Source organism: Dermacentor silvarum, chromosome 1, assembly GCF_013339745.2.
Source record: "Dermacentor silvarum isolate Dsil-2018 chromosome 1, BIME_Dsil_1.4, whole genome shotgun sequence".
Taxonomy (NCBI): domain Eukaryota; kingdom Metazoa; phylum Arthropoda; class Arachnida; order Ixodida; family Ixodidae; genus Dermacentor; species Dermacentor silvarum.
This window is the reverse complement of record NC_051154.1, coordinates 46,130,775-46,150,319: the sequence shown is the minus strand read 5'-3', so window position 1 is coordinate 46,150,319 and position 19,545 is coordinate 46,130,775. Positions and strand designations below refer to the sequence as shown.

The 19,545-nt window shown below is 47.3% G+C and overlaps 1 protein-coding gene across 1 annotated transcript in view; it reads right to left on the bottom strand.

Moving 5' to 3' along the window:
* Nucleotides 1–19,545, bottom strand: part of LOC119462045 (armadillo segment polarity protein-like) — a 58,980-nt gene that overhangs the window by 23,769 nt on the left and 15,666 nt on the right. The window contains exons 9-12 of the mRNA XM_037723400.2: nucleotides 9,089–9,399; nucleotides 4,519–4,773; nucleotides 1,324–1,491; nucleotides 1,099–1,249 (exon numbers count right to left, since the gene is read on the bottom strand). Coding sequence (XP_037579328.1) covers nucleotides 1,099–1,249; nucleotides 1,324–1,491; nucleotides 4,519–4,773; nucleotides 9,089–9,399 — 885 coding nt within the window. The remainder of the gene's footprint in view (nucleotides 1–1,098; nucleotides 1,250–1,323; nucleotides 1,492–4,518; nucleotides 4,774–9,088; nucleotides 9,400–19,545) is intronic.

The following is a 19,545-nucleotide window of genomic DNA, read 5'->3' as shown; positions in this document are numbered from 1 at the left end:
TTGAAAGCGATCTGCGACGGGGAAAGTCCGCCGTGCGCCGTGTTTCGCCGAGTCGCGGTTAAGCGAGAGGCATGCTAGCACGAAGGTCAATTCGCTAGCTGCGCTTCGTCACTCCAGCGTTTTGACAGCAAGTTTCCACGGTCAACGAGCGAGAGAGCGAGATGTGTTCATGTTTGCTTGCACGTGCGTGACACCGTGCTTGTTAATTTATTTAGTAAGCGAATGTTTGCAAGTTTATACGGCCGATAAAACTGCTATCCTTACTTCATATAGCGGTCTACTAATTTGCTATCGCAATCGATGCTTTGCCTTTCGGGCGAAACTGACTTTTTTTATTCGTCGCAACTTTAGTGCATTGGGAGTAAATCTTTGTTTTTCCAAACGAGAGAAAGTTGCATTTCTGTATGAAAGCACGAGGTGCACTGTACTGTAAAGGATGTTTTTTTTTGGAAGGGGTCACAAAAGAAGGGTGCGCGTTACAATCGAGGGCACGTTAGAATCGAGTAAATACGGTAAATACGGCACGAAACAAGCGTTGAGAGATTTCTGGAATGGTATTCAAACAGTCCATGTTGACTTAGCATTTGCCTTTAATGTCCCTTTAAGTGTGGCAGCAGCTATCTGTGCAAGGCTGCTACTGCGGATCGAAAACTGGTGGGCTGCGTATTTTATGCACCAACTTTTCAAACGAAATAACGAGTTTGTTTACCCATAGACGCCTATGCTGCGTGGCCGGACCACAACAGTCAGTTCGAATTATCCAAAAGTTCGAATTAATGAAGTGCGAACGAACTAGCTTTTACTGTAGTTTCCGGGCATAAATGAAGGACTCGCAAACAACACATAAATGTTGCATAATGAGTTTGTGCACATAGTGTACTTTCGTGGTGACCTAAACTAAAAAATAGTTTGACTGGATCCATCACAGAGTGATAAGTTTATGACAGCAAAATGTCAATATATAATGCGGCTCGACATATGAATACCATGCATACTAAAGGACCCTGTGCTGAAGAATGGCTCTGCGTTGCTGCAACTGCATTTCACACATTTGTAGCGCAAGGTGGGCACGAAAATAAAGAAAAGACAAAAGCTCACCAACTCCCTCATTTCTGGAATGCAGAAGATCCGTGAGCGGAGCGGTAGCACCGTCTGCTTCAATCATCTCGGCACCTTCTTTGTCGGCTGCCAGCTCACACAGGACTCCAGCGGCAACACGCTGTATATTCTCGATGTCGCTGTACAGGAGCTGAAAACATACCCCCGCAATTTATGCTTCTTACCAGAGTAGACAACATACTGCAGCAGAAGGAAAATACTGACCTGCACAAACACTGGAATGACGTTGAGGCCGCGGATGATGGCTCGGTTATGCGTTTCTCGCGCTAGGATGTGCAGAGCCCCAACCGTGCCTTCTACAATTTCTTCCATGCGCACCCCATCCGAGTACGCTCCCTGCTGACTGCCGTTTGAAGCCACACTGGAACGTTGCTGCACAGAAAATGTCAAGAAACTTGGCACCCTGCAATGTCATTAGTAGACTGGTAATTTGCTCAAACTAAAGGGTCATTTGAGTGCACTCATTCAGAGGAATAGGCGCTCTGTACTGGCCGGCATACAATAACCATTCGTAAAAATGCAATTGTGTAATGGCGATAGATACGGTGATAATGGCGATACGAAACCACTAAGAAAAACGAACTTGTGAAGAATCTGTTACCATTCATTCTGTTTTACAGGAAACTTGCACAAAACTGCACTTTTCTTCATCATTTGCAGATAATAACCATTTGCACTATGCCGAGAGAACATGCGTAAAGGCGGTGGAAAAGGAAGGAAGGAACGTGCATATTATGAAACAGTATTGCGATTTTTTTCACAGAGTGGTGGTGGAAGCAGCAATGACACAAATTTTCATACAAAAACAGTACACTCCCTTTAAATGAAACTCGACGGGGACAAGGAAATGTGTTTCATTTATTAGTAGTTTTATTCAGGGCTCATGACCCCCGAAGTAACTGTACAATGTAGTTTGCTTGAGCTTGGCATGGCACTGCTTCACTAAGTAGGCATTCATCCTGTTTAGGCTGCACACATGCTCCAAGCAGCCCTCTTTCTGGACGTACTGCTGGAGTACTTCTACTGCCTGGCTTGCCTCTTTAGTCGACAGTGGGGGGGCTCTGGTTGTCATGGTAGATCGCCTGTTCACTCATTACCGGTGGCTTCTTCAACTTCCTTCAATATGTCAGCTAAAGTGCCCTCACGGCAGGTGACGTCGTCAATAGCTTCATATAATTTACAGTCCACTGTCACAGTACCAGTGCTGCACCTCTGAGCCACCAGACCAAAAACAGCTTGTGCTTCAGCACCATCGGCGTCAGATTCCTCTTGGTTCGTGGCCACCTCCTTGGAGAAGGCCGCATGACAGAAGCATCTTTGAATTGTCAACGTCATCCCACGAGTGGGCCAAGATGTGAATGGCAGAAAGGTCTATGGCGTACTCTTCGTCCCTGTCCATACACAGCAACATCCTTCCCGAGATGTGGCGACAGAAGAACACTGTTAAATTTTGAATGACACCCTCGATCCATTGGCTGGAGTATTGCTGTTGTATTCGCAGGGAGGAACTCCAGCTGAATTCAGCTCTCGCACGTCACCATGCGTGGGGTAATTGTCCACAATAAACACAACCTTCCTGCCTTTTCTAGTGAAATCTACATCCCTCTGCCTCAACCAGGTTTCAAAAATGGCCTGCATCCAGGCCTTGGTATTCGCTTCGTACAAATACTGGCAGCCCTTTGACATGGTGATTAGAGTTACCCTTACCTATTTTTGAACCAAACTTGATAAAAGTTGGCATGCTTGTTTCATTTCTTCTCCCACCTAAAAATGCATTTAATTTTCTTGTAGGTTATTTCATTACATGATTGGGTCAATATTTATTACTTTATAGTACACTGAACTCCATTGCTTTGAACATAGCCATGCATTGATAATACAAAAGACAAACTTGAAAAACAAACAATAGAAACTTGAAAAGTGCTTCCTATGTTGTGTGCTGCAAACATCTAGCTTCATGCTGCAAAAAGAATTATTCTATCTGTGATAGTTACTGATCTATCTGTTACTATCTGTGATAGTTACCTCCCTCCCCTTTGACGGTCTCTGTGCGCGCGCACCCATCGCCCGGTGCCCCCCCCATCCGGCGCCGTCCGCTCCCTGAAAGTTCATTTGCTACCGTTATAGGGAACCGAGCGTTGGCCGGCGGGGGTGGTTGCGCGCCACGATATTTCACGACTCGCACCGTTCGTGCATTGTGCTATGGTGCTCAAATACTTCAACAATACGTCCTTTCTTTAATTCGAATTTCTTTTAATTCAAACAAATTTCCGGGCCCCTTCGAGTTCGAATTACCGAGATTCGACTGTAGCTTTTTGTGATGTTTTTCACCATCACATGCTTTTCACTAAATCAAAACAGAACAATTGCTTGCTGCAATTGCTACTGTAATCACCACAACGGGTGCAACGGGAACACAGGCATGCTGATAACACTGCATCAGGTACAACGCAAAACACATGGGGATAGAAAGTGCACACATACAAAAAACTGCTCCTGCTGACTCCCCATTATCTCATTCCAAGTGATGATTGCGATAATGTGTACTGCATTTTAATGGGATGGTAGCATCTTTTTTATTCACACATTGGAGTACTCCAGGGCTTTCCAAATTCCATCGATGTGCAGCCAAGTACTTCAATTTTCGCAACAAGCATTTGATGCCAGTGAATAATGTGTGCATTTGCTGGAAGAATAAGGCAAACCACCAATTCTATTTTCAATTAATGGTAATTGAAGTATTCAGCTATTCTACTGTATTATGCTTTGATTCAACCAAACTCCTTCATGGCATTGAGATTCCAAACACGGCCTTGCTGCCATGGCAGCCCCAGTGGAATGCTACCTTGAATGCTACCCAGTGGAATGCTACCCAGTGGAATGCTACCCAGTGGAATGCTACCCAGTGGAATGCTACCCAGTGGAATGCTACCCAGTGGAATGCTACCCAGTGGAATGCTACCCAGTGGAATGCTACCTTGAATGCTACCCAGTGAATGCTACCTTGAATGCTACCTTGAATGCTACACAGGTCATGACCACAAGAAAGTCCACATGCGAACTTTCACTGTACCGTTCACTGCCAAGGTGGCTCTTCCCATCATCAAGGCAAGATCCTAGGCCTTTCAGACAAGCCATTCCACTAGTGAATTTTCTATAAAAAAAAGTGTTTTAGTTGATTGTAGTACTATGCAACAATCAGCTGGAAGGCAACATTTGCTTTCAGAATATTAAGAGCTCCATCTTAACGCACAATTCAGCTGCAACCATACAGCTTGAGCTTTCCAATAGGAGCCCTCTGGGCACTGTCACAAGCTAACCATTGTTAGAGATTGCAAAGTATGTGTTCTAATGCCCAAATTTTACAGTGGGGAGGTCTTTACACCAGCTTTTGCTTACCCTTTGAGTGTCCTGATAGGATTTGTGCAACAGCTGGACAAGACGGGGAATGGCCCCATGCTCGCGCAGCGGTGCATGATTGGCCGGGCACAGGGCCAAGTTACGGATCAACCCAATGACAGCCTTGACCAGGGGCCAGCGGCTTGGAGGGTGCAGAAGCTTGACTATCACTTGCAGGCCATAGTTGAGCCGCACAGAGTTTTGCGCTAGCTCGGCCTCCGGGTGCCTGCATGTCAAGTGCCGCAACGCACACACCTGCAACAATAAAGGAACGCGCTCAATGGCAGAAACATCCACTTCACACTGAGTATCCACAAAGTTGATCTGTAAAAATAAAATGAACAGTATGCCAGTGGTGCTCACCCAGCACCATTGGCTCTTTACCACTGGTTTTAAGCAAGATAAGCTAGCTCCATGGTTCACTTGTGACAGCAGCCAATGCACATAAACAAGAGCCAATCAAGACATGATCATTTGGCTAACGGAAGGCAGTTGACCTCACTTAAAGTTGCCAGGAAATGCAGATATAGCACAAACACTGACCAAACTTTCATCTGGCTACAGTGACTGCATGACCATGGCTGAAGTACATACTGGCTACTTTGCATGAAAGTATGTGTATGCAGCAATGCACTGACGCTTTCCTGGCCAATTGCGGGATGACACTTCTTTCCTGGCAATTTCATTTTGTTTGTTTTTTGGCCTCCAAATTATTTAGATTGTTAGGCTATTCCGGCCAAGTAGAAATATGTCAGCAACAGAACATATTACTCATTAGTACGCTGTGCTTTTCAGCAAACGTTATTTCTTTACCACTAATAAATCTTTTGAATCTTCATATTTCTTTCTTGAACAAATAAAAAAATGACAGTTAAAGGCGAAGTATAGATTGCGATGGCAAATTAGTGGACAGCTATACAAAGTACGGCGAGTAGTTTTATCAGCCGTATAAACTTGTAAACATAGGCATACTAACTAAATTAACAAGCATGGTGTCACGCGTGCACAAGCAAACACGAAGGCCGCGGAAACTGGCTGTCAAAATGCTGGAATGAGTCAAGAGCAGCAGCAGCAGCAGCAGCAGCAGCAGCAGCAGAAGCGAGCGAATTGAGCTTCGTGCCGGCGCTCGCATCAACGCAATCTTAGCCACAAAAAGACAGGGGGGGCAGACTCTGACCCGCCACAGATGGCTTTCAAGAACACCCACACCCCCCAAAGCGTTCCGGCCCGGCAGGAGCACGCAGCCGCAGTAAAGAGTGAAATTCTCGATATGAAATTCTCGATATAATCAAGTATTTCTCTTTTTATAACTTATTCATCCATAGAACACCATGTATTTAGAAACCTCAATATAACTAAGCGTGTTTATACATGATTTCGATATAACGAAATTACACTGCTGTCGCAAAGGAATACCAAGACAAATGGAAACTTCCATGGATGCAGATGGTTCAATTACAAATGGCTGCTTGCAAACACACCTCTCAAATCGCACAGCCGACCACCAAAGTGGCACAGAGTCATGTTCTGTCCAAGTGTGATAAGATCCTATCGCACCCAATGCACTTTGGGTGCCCACAAAAGTGTGCGAGGGTGAGCCAAAGAAGGATGGTAGCTTGACGAATGCAGTCTTCCCACACGAGCAAGAGGAAAGAGGGAGTGAGTGAGAGGCAGGTTGGTGCGAGTCCTTTTCTAGCATGGCCGTGGTTGTACATGGCCGTCAGCGGACGCAATCCTCGTTCTAGAGGCAATGCAATCAGTGGGCGTGCCGAGATGGCATGGCATCATGTGCGCTGCCTTCCCACATGTTTAGCACTCAAGCTTGTGTAATCTTGAGTTTCGGAGACCCGTTAAAGCGTGAAGCAAGCATTGCTCCCCGGTACGGGCGACACTATCAGTCACGGGAGCGAAGTCAACGCGAAAGCGTTGCTACTTTCACTTCACACCGCCGATGTGAAGATATCGACATGACAGGAAACCGCATCTTTCATTGCCGACTCAAATTTAACAAAATGAATTTTTTTTTCTTATCAAATTTTCTGATAACTCGGAAAATTCTGCGGCCCCTTCCATGCAAGAAAAATTGATCGGCTATTATTTGCATAAAAAGTCACATTTTAATACTATAAAGAAATTTAAATACGAGGCAAGCTGCCAATTTTACCGACTGTTATATCGAGGTCTAACTATTTTATGTAGAGAACACAACCAAAAATATTTCATTTAAAAAATTGGCTTTGCTGGACTGCTTGCTATCAATATTTGGAACACTAATGAAGGAAAAGAGAAAGATGTGATTACTGTAATTATCCAATTCTAACACGCACCCTTTTTTCAAGAAAAATAGGCCTAAATATCGCATGCATGTTAGAATAGAGTACAAACCAAAACTTGCCCCATAACTTCCCGTCAAACCATTACAAGGCGGTGGCACCTCCACTCGTTGCTGGCAATCATGGTAGCACGTTTCCACATTTTCCGCAGTTGCAGCAGCCATTTTCAATCTGTTACAGTGCGGCCTTTGTTACAGTGAGCTGCACCTGTGTGAACTACCTGTGTATTCGTTCCAAAGATTTCCGGGTAAATAGATGCAGCGGCCACGAAGATGAGTGTTTCTACTAAGAGAAGGGCAGAAAATATTCCTATGCGTGGAAGAGAGTGGAAACAGAGCTGCAGCATGCAATTTTGGCATCCCAGAGATTTGCGTTCGCGACTAGCCAAAACTGAAGAAGTCCATTTTTGACAACAAAGCATCAAGTAAAGGCCACCACGGTCCATGAACAGAGAGGTTCCCGGATCCTGAAGATATTTCGGAAGATATTTTGGAAGATAGATTTCTGAATAAACAGTTGTGAGTGTAGCGCTCGTCTTTCCTTTCCTCTCGCCTCTTACTGTTATCCTTTATTTCGAGTTTTTGGGCTACAAAGTATCATGGTAAATAAAATATCTAGGATGGTTTCTCGATATATAGTGGTCTCGTCTCCGCAGAACTGACCTGATGCCACCTGATCTACGAGCAAGAATCCATGTGAACCCCATCCCACGTCACACGAACCCTCACTTCCACGTGAAACGGTGACAAGCCCGAGCAGCCATCCTGCGCAAAAGGCAGGAGGACGCAGACACATACTTTACTGACGCGGGCTTATACCCCAGAGGTGAGACAGCGACTCCTACTTATGTGGCTGTCGTGACAAACCGGGGGAGACCGATCGTAGCAGCGTTCGTACGCACGACTTCAAGCACCGCGGCGGAATCCACGGTCATAGCCCTAGCCATCCGAGATGCTAAGGCCAAGAGCCAGTCGGCTTATGTACTCACAGACTCGCAAGACGCCTGCCGGCTCTTCCTCCGGGGAGTTCTACCAGCCGGGGTCCTTCGCATACTAGGACCAAGCCTCCAAATTAACCACGGGATAACCTGGTGCCCCGCGCACACCGGAGTGGAAGGCAACGATTGGGCGGATCGTCTGGTTCGAGGTATAACAGGCCGAGCCGCGATACATACCGCTCGAACGGACGCCTCTCCGACACCCGGCAGCACACCGAGAGACATACTTGAGGCACAACGACTAGGAAGACGAACCAAAGCTCCACCTCACCCCAAGCTCAACAGGCGACAGGCAAGGGACTGGCGCCGAATACAAACACCTACCCACATTTACATAGACCTGCACAAAATATTTCCTAACAAACACAGCGACAGATGTCCATGGTGTGACTCCACCCTGACACTAGAACACATCACTTACCAATGCACACAGCGAGACGCCGTCTCGCTGCTTCTTAACGATACACTTAGCAATTGGTCGTGGGAGGAGCGACTCTCCTAACTGGACTTGGGAAGCCAATTGGCGACCCTCGACCAGGCCCGGCGCGCCGCAATAGCCAGTGGGGCCCTGGAAGAGGGGCTAAACCCAGTGACCAAGCACAATCTTAATTTAAATAAAGTTGTTTCTCTCTCTATATATATATATAGTGTCCATGGCATAGCCCCTATGCTGAGTTTGTTGCACTGATTGTTCAGAAGTCACCCCCAACCCCAGTTTTCAAGGAATTCAAGGAGGAAATTTAATTTCAAGGAGCTTTCAAGGTCCTTGAATCCTTTTATTTTATCAAGTTCAAGGATTTTCAAGGATTTCAAGGAGGTGCACCAACCCCGAAATAATGGTGCTTACAAGAGCTAAAATTACTCCATCTGGTTAAGATTGCGGTGGTAACAATATGGACAGGACCCTTCTACCTGCTGGCAATACCATCGATGCAGGAAGCAAGTCAACTGCTGACACAGGGCAAGTATTCACAATGTGGCAGACTTCCACAGACTAATACACAAGTTTCACAGTGGTTAATATGTATTCTCCTACTCATGTTGGTGAAGAGGGAAGGCACTGAAAGTTGGTGCCTTCCCTCTAAAAATTTCCAGTGACCACACAAATGCCTTTATATGTGACAACAGTGAGGTCTTCCTTAGTGATAGCTTATGGCATGCTGGTGAACACATCGCAGTCAACTGTCATCTCACAATTTAACTGCAAACATGGGTTGTAAACATCAAAAAAGGCACTCACAGCAGGCTCTGTGATCTCCTCTCTGTCTCCTGCCTGGATAACTGTGCGTACAAGGGCCTCAATGCCCCCTACGTGACATAAGGTCACTTTGTTGCGGTGGTTGTTGCAGGTCAAGTTGGAAAGGATGCCCGCAGCGCAAGTCACCACGTTGATGTCACCACTTGCCAGCAGCTGGACCAGACTGGCCAGCAAAGGCTCTAGGCTCTCCTGCTTTAGTGCAGCATCCGAAAGGTTGCGCAACGTCCACAGGCAATTCAGCACCAGCCGCTGGCTTTGATGCCCCAGGTGCATCGACGTGGCCTGCACTCCACCTAATTGGACAACCCCCCCAGAACACCATACAATGAACAAAACCAGAACCCTACAAGGGGTAACAAAGAAAACAAGGCAAATTTTGCAATTAAGGAACACTGGCCATGTCCCGCGACAGTGAAGCCGTTCCACTCTTCATATGCTTCACCACAATATTTTGCTTATGCGTCTTCGCATAAAGCTGCTGTACTTTGGCAAAGCCGACTTGCAAAAAAGAAACAGCCATAACGCAACGCATATTAGACCCTTGCTACATGCGCACTCCTCAACACATTTCTTAAGATGAAGTGAACACAGTTGGACTAGTTAGGCCTACACTGCCCGCCCACAAATGGCTCGTATTTACATCTGATGTCGGCTGCTACCTAGCATATAATTGCAATTATGTTGTTGGGGTGCTGCACGATGCATTTTTTTTTTAAATTGAATACTTTTTAAATATAAATACTATTGGTTTTGCAAAAATGCAACTTCATCACCAACTAGAGGTATGAAAAAAAAAGTATTACACAGCCAACAACATATAGGAAAATGATGCTTTGCAGTAAACAAAATTATCTTGTCAGTAAAACCTTGCTGAATCAACCCTCATTAATTCGGAAAATGAGATAATTCGGGCTTGTCCTCTGGTCCCAGCAGGCTTATGCATTAATTAATGGCAATCAAATTCGGACATATTTGGGAGCACACCAGTTAATTCGGACAACCCTCGGAACACTGGAGATGTGACACACAAAAGAGCAAAAGCGGCACTAGCGTCCAACCGAAACCAAGCGGCGGAGTTCGCATCACCATAGTCATCAGCGAAAACTGTATGGGAGCATCAGGAACAAACACTTCGTGCCCATCTGTGACTCTAAGCGCTTATCGCCGCACATAACACTGCATTGGCCACATGCTTTCAGAACTGCATGGTCACCATCCATGCTCGCGTCAATAGCGACCACGGTTTTGTTCGCAGCGGTTGCGGCAAACAGTAGCTTCGTTTTGACTCGGTGCAGTGCATGCACAAGAAGTTACTGAGGATGAAGAGCGATTCTACCACGACCCGCAGGCTACCCACCGGCTAAATTGTGACGCATGGACGATCTGCTGCCAACCAGCTCAATGGCGAAAAAATAACAGGAATGCACGCATGGTAGTGAAAAGCACGACTACTCAGATGAAAACACCGGTCTCGCACCACGGCCGAACAGGGCGCACTGCGAAGGAAGTTGCAAGGCCCTCACCGCTGCTAGCAATAACCAGTTACAAGATGATAACTACAGCTTCTGCAATGATTACGCACTAAATACCAGTAAGGGTTGGAGATTTATTTATTAAATAAAAGCGGTTTGGTGTAGTAAGCATTTATTGTTTTCTTGATACCCTCGATAATTTGACATTCGGTTAATTGCATCATTTTTTCCAGTCCCGTAAAATCTATGGTTCTACAAGTTCTACTGTACAACACTTTTGCTCGACAGTATAATAACTGCAGTTATTTTATGTTCTCATGAAGGAAGGATAGCTGCTCGACATGTTCGGGGAGCAGCAACGCCCTCCCGCACGTGAATTCTTGCGAACAGCAAAAAGAGCTGCTCACCGGACATACTAGTGTATAGTATCAGTAGGTATCTCTTCGCAAGCCAAGCCAACAATGGGCACCATGCTTACACCACCATTCACATGGATCTTCTTTTTGGACCAAACTTTCATCATGCACATATCTTTCAACCTGTGTGTGTGGCAATGAAAGCTGCAGTCACAAACAAGTGAAAATTACTGCTGGTTGATGAGCTTATCAAAGTATTTCCACTGTACTGATGTGAAAGGAGCCTTTTCATAAGTTTTCATTGAGGACATATCTGGGTTCCTTAGTGTTGAAGTTTTCCTTGCTTCTTCTAAAGCCAGGTTTTCAATCCAGTTTGCCATTTAAGCATCCTGGTAGTACTCAACTACTTTATAACAAGCTGGTTACTTGGTCAAATTTGTAGTTTGGAAACGGTCTTTTTAGGCGCTTAGCCAAATTACTAGCACACAGAGGTTTCTACCTTGTGGCTGGTGTTGTCCACATGTACAAAGAGGCAGCATATTTTGGGTACTTGAGCAGATAGTGTCAAGTAGCCATAAGCACCCAGCAGAGGCCCAGTGACAGAGCTCCCTTCTAACTTTTAATATGCCTCATTGCAATACAGAGTATGCTTTGCCACAAAGGCCAACCTCGATGGAGTGAAAAAGCAACAAACTTTCGGTGTCCGCCGCTCGGCGACAGCCGACCGCTGCCCGAAGTCCAAAAACTGGTCATCTCCAACTTCTCTCCAAATATTCACTGCCCAGCGAACGCTGCCACCGAAAGTGGTTGCACATGCCAATGCGATTGTCACAGCCGTTGGCTTCCGTCGGTCACCCTAGTCGAGCTCGTCTGGCCACAATGATTCCTTGCGGGCTGTGTTGGAGGCGTTCTCCCACTCTTGCTCGCGTGGGGTGTGGGGTGACGAATACGTGGCAGCGCTACACGCTGTATTAGGCGAAGTTGACTTCAAGAACCAACAGCAGCAATTTTTTAGGCTTCGACTATTTCAAAGTAAATGTGTTTTTCTAATCAAAAGTGAATACCAACAGATTCGAATCAAATATTCGAAGTTTTGAATATTCGCACACCACTACCAATAACAAACTTGTGCAGAGTATACCATAAAACCTAACTATAACGAAAATGAAGACGTGGCCCCGAAATTGCTTCATTGTAACTTGGTTTGTGTGAAGATCCAGAAATGTGGCCCATATTGAGTTATATTTTCAATAATCCTATTCAATTCGAAAACTAGGTATTTGAAAATTTTCGAATATTCGGTTGGATACGATATTCAAAACATCTCGAATATACTGCTGGCTGTACAGGAGCAAGCACGGTTCTTAGCGTTTACTTTTATTGAATCTAAGAATGCGTGTCCGATTCTGTGATAAATTTTGTGATAATTGTGTGCTGCTGGCAATATTTCGCCTGTAAAGCACGCTTAGCCACTGGACGTCTAAGCATTGCGGGAAAGCCAGCCTCAGTAGCAAGGCGCACAGGTTTGTGGTTAGCGAGGGTGCACTCTTGCAGCGCCAACCCCAATCCAAGCTAAAAAATGTGATGAGTGACAGCTGTCACAGGGTCAAATGCCTCTTACAGTGATGCTACTAGCCCATGCCATTTTGGAGCAGCTTTTAGAGCAGCCAAAAATGCATTTTGGAGCAGTTTTATAAAAGCTTTTAGAGTGGGCAAGCCATGTATGTAAAAGCAATAAGTAGTCGCTTGTTCATGAACTCAACCTAAGCAATAAAAGTGACCACCCCTCCTTATTGTATGGACTGCGATGAAGCTGTGTTGTGCTAAGATGTGCTTAAAAAGCACGTCACTAGCTTTGAAAAGAACGGAAGCACTCGGACATGCTGCGTGCAGGCTTCGGAAGCTTCTTGAGAACGTTCAGTGTAATCTCGCTGCTAGTATGAATATATCCTTTAACACAGAACTCTGTGAAAAAAAGTTATCTTAATATAGCAGAACCTAATGTAATGGCACTCTCCTTCTTCACTTCCTTAAATGCAATTGCCGATCCTATATATTTTCTCACTTTTGCGTTGGTCTCTCAACGCCATTATCTGCAGATCATACAAGTCCTCTAAAGTTGAAGTATCGGTAATCTTGATAAAACTAATGCTATCTACACAAATAGTTGCTTGATTAGGTAGTTTCAAATATTTGTTATTTCACGATTTAGGGTATACAGTTAAACCTGCTTATAACGAACCTCCATATAACAAATTCCTGGATATAACGTCCGGAAATCTCCAGCCTTACTCTTTCAGCTTGTCCTTGATTGTCTGTACCATCCGTTCGGCTGCACCGTTTGAAGCAGGGTGGTACGGCGGAACCATCATCCGGCAAATTCCGTTCTTTGTCAGCCAGGCCAGGTACTCTGTGCTGGCGAAAGCGGGGCCATTGTCGGACACGATGACGTCCGGTAACCCCTGGGCGGCGAAGACCTGTCGCAGCACCGCAATGGTCGGGTGTGACGATCGTGTGACGTCACCCCAGCCATATTTTTTTTGTTGGCCCGCCGAAGCTCGGTGGGCAACATTGGTTCACCGCATCTAAAAAACATCGCGAGCACAGCTGCTCGGCGATCAGTCATTGTTCACCATCACCGCGTTGCGCGTCGTATCTGGGACGGGGGTTCCTCGGCCCTCCCTTCGTTCACACTGGCGACGAGGATGATGGTTCCGCCGTACCACCCTGCTTCAAATGGCACAGCCGAGCGGGTGGTACAGACAATCAAGGACAAGCTGAAAAAGAGTAAGGCTGGAGATTTCCGGACGCAGGTTGCCCGGGACGGCACCCTCGGTCAGCAGCCAGCTTCTGCTTCAACTGTTTCAGGAGCGCTGTGGACTGGCTTAAGCGTCCAGACTGGTGCACCAGTCTGGATGCAGGACGTCCAAGGGTGTCTTGATCATCCGACCCAGCTGGAGCTCACAGGGGGCCCGGCCAGTGACATCGTGGGGCATGGTCCGGTACTGAAACAGTGCCCGGGCAACCTGCGTCCGGAAATCTCCAGCGTTACTCTTTTCCAGCTTGTCGTTGATTGTCTGTACCAGCCGCTCGGCTGCACCGTTTGAAGCAGGGTGGTACGGCGGAACCATCATCCGGCGAATTCCGTTCTTTGTCAGCCAGGCCAGGTACTCTGTGCTGGCAAAAGCGGGGCCATTGTCGGACACGATGACGTCCGGCAACCCCTGGCCGGCGAAGACCTGTCGCAGCACCGCAATGGTTGCGCCTGCTGAAGGAGTGGCGACACGTAGGACCTCCACCCACTTCGAAAAGGCGTCCACCACTACCAGGAAGTAATAGCCCTTGAAGGGACTCCATAAATCCACATGCAAGCGGGACCAGGGTCTCTTTGGGAACGGCCAGGGGGTAATCTCCACATGACATGAGGCCCGCTGGTGCTCCTGGCAGACCTGGCAGCTCTGCACCATGCAAGTGATGTCCTGGTCCAGGACAGGCCACCAAACGTGGGACCGGGCCACCATCTTCATCTGTTCTACACCAGCATGACCCGCGTGCAGCAACTGCAGGACCCTGGACCGGAGACTTTGAGGGATCACCACCCTGGAACCCCACAGTAGGCAGCTGCTGCAGGCTCAGCTCGGCAGCCTTGTGGCTGTAAGCCTACTGCCCCAACTCCTCCCCTTGGGGCACCGCCTCGACCACCCGGGACAGGACTGGGTCCCAGCTGGTCGCCAGTGACACCGCAGATCTGGAGAGTACCTCCGGGTACGCGTGCTCTAGCATGAACAGTTCTGGAGCAGCAGCTGGCACCACCGGCAGGGGCAGGTGGCTAAGGGCATCAGCAGGTCGCAGGTCCTTTCCCGGATGGTAGACCAGCCGGTAGCTGTAGGCCGCAAGCCTCAAGGCCCAGCGTACCACTCGAGGCGATGCCTGCACGGGAACCGCCTTGTCCGGCCCCACCAGACCCAGCAGCGGCTTGTGGTTCGTGATCGCCTCAAATTCTCTGCCCCACAGGTACTGGTGAAAGTGCTCCACCCCAAACATGAGGGCCAGGCCTTTCTTATCCAGCTGGCTGTAACGTTGCTCTGCAGCAAGAAGCCGACGGGAAGCAAACGACACAGGGCGTTCCTGGCCATCCTTGTCCCGGTGCGCCAGGATGGCTCCCACGCCGTACGGCAACGCATCTACTGTAAGGACGACAGGCTTGTCCGGATTGAAGTGCACCAGCACTGGAGCCTTGGTAATTAGCTCCTTGCTGCGCTGGAATGCCACTTCATGCTCCTTCTTCCAGGTCCACTGCTGACCATCTTGAAGTAGAAGATGGAGGGGCTGTAGATGCGCCGACAGGTTCGGTAAGAAACTCCTGTAGAAGTTGATGAGGCCGAGGTAGCTCTGCAACTCCTTGTTGTGGGGCTTTGGCACCTTGAGCACAGCATCAACTTTGCGGGGGGCTGGGGACAGGCCCCAGCTTGGGAAATGACGTGTCCCAGATACTCAACGCTGGGGGCCAGGAAAATGCACTTTTCCAGCTTGAGCTTGAGACCGGCGTCCTGCAATCGTGCCAGGACGTTGTGCAGGTTCTGCAGGTGGTCCTCGTCGTCGGTGCTAGTAACCAGGATGTCGTCCAAATACACCGCCACGTGCCTCATGCCCCTTAAGAGGTTGTCCATCTCCCTCTGAAAGATGGCCGGGGCTGAGGCCACGCCAAACGGTAAGCACATGTACTGGAAGAGCCCCAATGTTGTCGATATCGTGACATACTTCCGGGAGGCATCCTGGAGCACCAGCTGCTGGTAAGCATCTCTGAGGTCGAGCTTTGTGAACTTCTGTCCCCCGGACAACGCTGACCGGAGATCTTCAATCTGGGGCAGCGGGTACTTCTCGACGGTAGTGACAGGGTTGATGGTAAGGTCTTGATGAGGGCTAGTTGGTTCATGATTTGGTTCACGGGGTTGATGGTAACCTTGAAATCCCCGCAGATCCTGACACTGCCATCTCGCTTGAGGACTGGAACTATGGGAGCGGCCCAATCAGACGTCTTGATGGGCACCAGGATGCCCTCTCGCTGTAACCGTTGCAGCCTGGGTGACCCCGTCCTTCAGGGCGAACGACAGTGGGCGAGGGTTGAAAAAACGAGGCCGGGCTTCCTCAGGAACGTAAATGCTAGCCGTAGTGCCGGCAAATGTGCCCACCCCCGGTTGGAACAGGGACTTGAAATCGGTCAGGAAGCTTGGGACGTCTTTAACCACATGTAAGACGGCCTGGAAACTGAACCTGGCAACGTTCAACACGCGCACCCTCTCTAGTGAGGCTAGTTTAGGAGGACTATTTGAAGAATTATCAGGCATTGCCTGGGATATTATTGGCCTTAGTCAGGTTAGAACTGGTGAGGCTTAAACAGTGCTGACTAATGGCCACGTCCTCTGCTACAGAGGTCTTCCAGATAAGAGAATCCGGGGTAGGATTTCTAGTCCATAACAACATAGCGGGCAACATTGATGAATTCTACAGAATTAATGAGAGGGTAGCAGTCGTCGTAATAAAGCTGAATAGGAGGTACAAAATGAAGGTAGTACAAGCCTACGCCCCAACCTCTAGTCACAAAGAAATAGAACAGTTTTATGAAGATGTTGAATTAGCAATGAGAAAGGTGCAAACTGATACTGTAGTCATGGGCGACTTCAATGCAAAAGTGGGAAAAAAGCAGGATGGTGAGCAAGCAATTGGCAACTACGGCATCGATTCTAGGAATGCAAGAGGAGAGATGTTAGTGGAATTCGCGGAAAGGAATAGGCTCCGAATAATCAATACCTTCTTCAGGAAGCGCAGCAACAGGAAGTGGACCTGGAAAAGCCCTAATGGAGAAACAAGGAATGAAATAGATTTCATACTCTCTGCCGATCCAAGCATAGTGCAGGATGTAGAAGTGTTAGGTAAGGTAAAGTGCAGTGACCATAGGTTAGTGAGGTCTAGGATTTCTCTCAATTTGAAGAGAGAAAGAGCGAAATTAGTCAAGAGGAAACAATCCAACCTAGAGGCAGTAAGGGTAAAAGCAGACCAATTCAGGCTGGTGCTCGCAAACAAATATGCAGCTTTAGAAAAGGATGATGACAACATAGAGGTAATGAATGAAACTAACTAGGTTGATCACAGAAGCAGCAATTGAAGTCGGAGGTAAGGCACCAAGGCAATCAGTAAGTAAGCTCTCCCAGGAAACAAAGGACCTAATAAATAAATGACAAAACATGAAAATGTCCAACTCAAAAGATGAGATAGAATTTGCTGAACTGTCAAAACTGATCAACAAGAAGAAAGTAAGGGATATTCGAAATTATAACGTGGGAAAGATTGAGGAAGCCGTAAAATATGGACGCAGCATTAAATCTGTAAGAAGAAAGCTTGGCATAGGACAAGGCAAGATCAGCAATTTCGATGACATAGTGAAAGCAGCGGAAGAATTCTATACTGACCTGTACAGTTCCCCAGAACAGCCAAGCTACTTTCATTCGAAATAGTGATGAACCGGATACAGAGTCTCCTTCTATAACTAGCGATGAAGTTAGAAGGGCTTTGAAAGACATGACCAGGGGAAAAGCTGCTGGAGAAGATGGAATAACAGTAGATTTAAAATCAAAGATGCAGGAGATATCATGCTTGAAAAGCTTGCGGCCCTTTATACACAATGCCTCACAACTTCAAGTGTACCAGAGAGCTGGAAGACCGCCAACATTATACTAATCCATAAGAAGGGAGACATTAAAGAATTAAAGAATTATAGACCCATTAGCTTGCTTTCAGTATTGTATAAAATATTCACCAAGATAATTTCCAATAGAATCAGGGCAACATTTGACTTCAGCCAACCAAGAGAACAGGCTGGCTTCAGGAAGGGATATTCTACGATGGATCATATCCATGTCATCAACCAGGTAATAGAGAAATCTACAGAGTAAATCAACCTCTCTATATGGCTTTCATAGATTATGAAAAGGCATTTGATTCAGTAGAGATACCAGCAGTCATAGAGGCAATGCGTAATCAAGGAGTACAGGAGGCATACGTGAATATCTTAGCAAACATCTACAAGGATTCCACAGCTACCTTGATCCTCCAGAAGAAAAGTAGAAAGTTACCTATCAAGAAAGGGGTCAGGCAAGGAGACAATCTCTCCAATGCTATTCACTGCATGCTTAGAAGAAGTACTCAAGCTCTTAGACTGGGAAGGCTTAGGAGTGAGGATCAACGGCGAATATCTCGGCAACCTTCGGTTTGCAGATGACATTGTCCTATTCAGCAACAATGGAGACGAATTACAGCAAATGATTGAGGACCTTAATCGAGAAAGTGTAAGAATTGGGTTGAAGATGAATATACAGAAGACATAATGTTCAATAACCTGGCAAGGGAACAAGAATTCAGGATCGCCAGTCAGCCTCTACAGTCTGTAAAGGAGTATGTTTACCTAGGTCAATTATTCACAGGGGACCCTGATCACGAGAAAGAAATTTACAGAAGAATAAAATTGGGTTGGAGTGCATACGGCTGGCATTGCCAAATCCCGACTGGGAGCTTACCACTGTCGTTGAAAAGAAAAGTGTACAATCATTGCATTCTACCGGTGCTAACATACGGGGCAGAAACTTGGAGGTTAACAAAGAAGCTCGAGAACAAGTTAAGGATCGCACAAAGAGCGATGGAACGAAAAATCTTAGGACTGACGTTACAAGACAGGAAGAGAGCGGTGTGGATCAGAGAACAAATGGGGATAGCCGATATTCTAGTTGACATTAAGCGCAAGAAATGGAGCTGGGCAGGCCATGTAATGCGTAGGATGGATAACCGGTGGACCATTAGGGTTACAGAATGGATACCAAGAGAAGGGAAGCGCAGTCGAGGTCGGCAGAAAACCAGATGGGATGATGAAGTTAGGAAATTTGCAGGCGCAAGTTGGAATACGCCAGCGCAAGACAGGGGTAATTGGAGATTGCAGGGAGAGGCCTTCGTCCTGCAGTGGACATAAAATATAGGCTGATGATGATGATGAGGACGGCCTCTTGGTAATCCGGCAACCGAACGCCCAGTGCGTGAATCCAGTTATGGCCCAGCAGCGTCGGTGACGACCCCTTGGTTAAATAACGGGGAAGGGTTGCCTGCCTGTCACCAAAGCGAACGCTGACCTGGCATTGGCTGATATTTTTCGTTGGCCCGCTAGGCTCAGTGGCCCGCCGAAGCTCGGTGGGCAACATTGGTTCAGCGCATCTAATAAACATTGCGAGCATAGCTGCTCGGCGATCAGTCATCGTTCACCACCACCGCGCTGCGCGTCGTATCTGGGACGGGGGTTCCTCGGTCCCCCCTTTGTTCACGGTCTGGGGTGGATCGTGACAACGAAGTTTTTCTATTCGCCGCCGTTACTCCATAGAAGCACGTGTAATTGAGACCTCTACGTAACGAAGTGGCAGCAAATCTTCCCCGCAAACAACCTAGAGATTTTGCCCCAAAATTTGTTATATTTACGCGAGCAGCAACCGGAAGCACTTTCTCCGCCGCGAGGAAATGCGAAGCGGCGGCGTTGCGCTTGGCGCGCTCGAATTCACGGCGACTGCGAGGC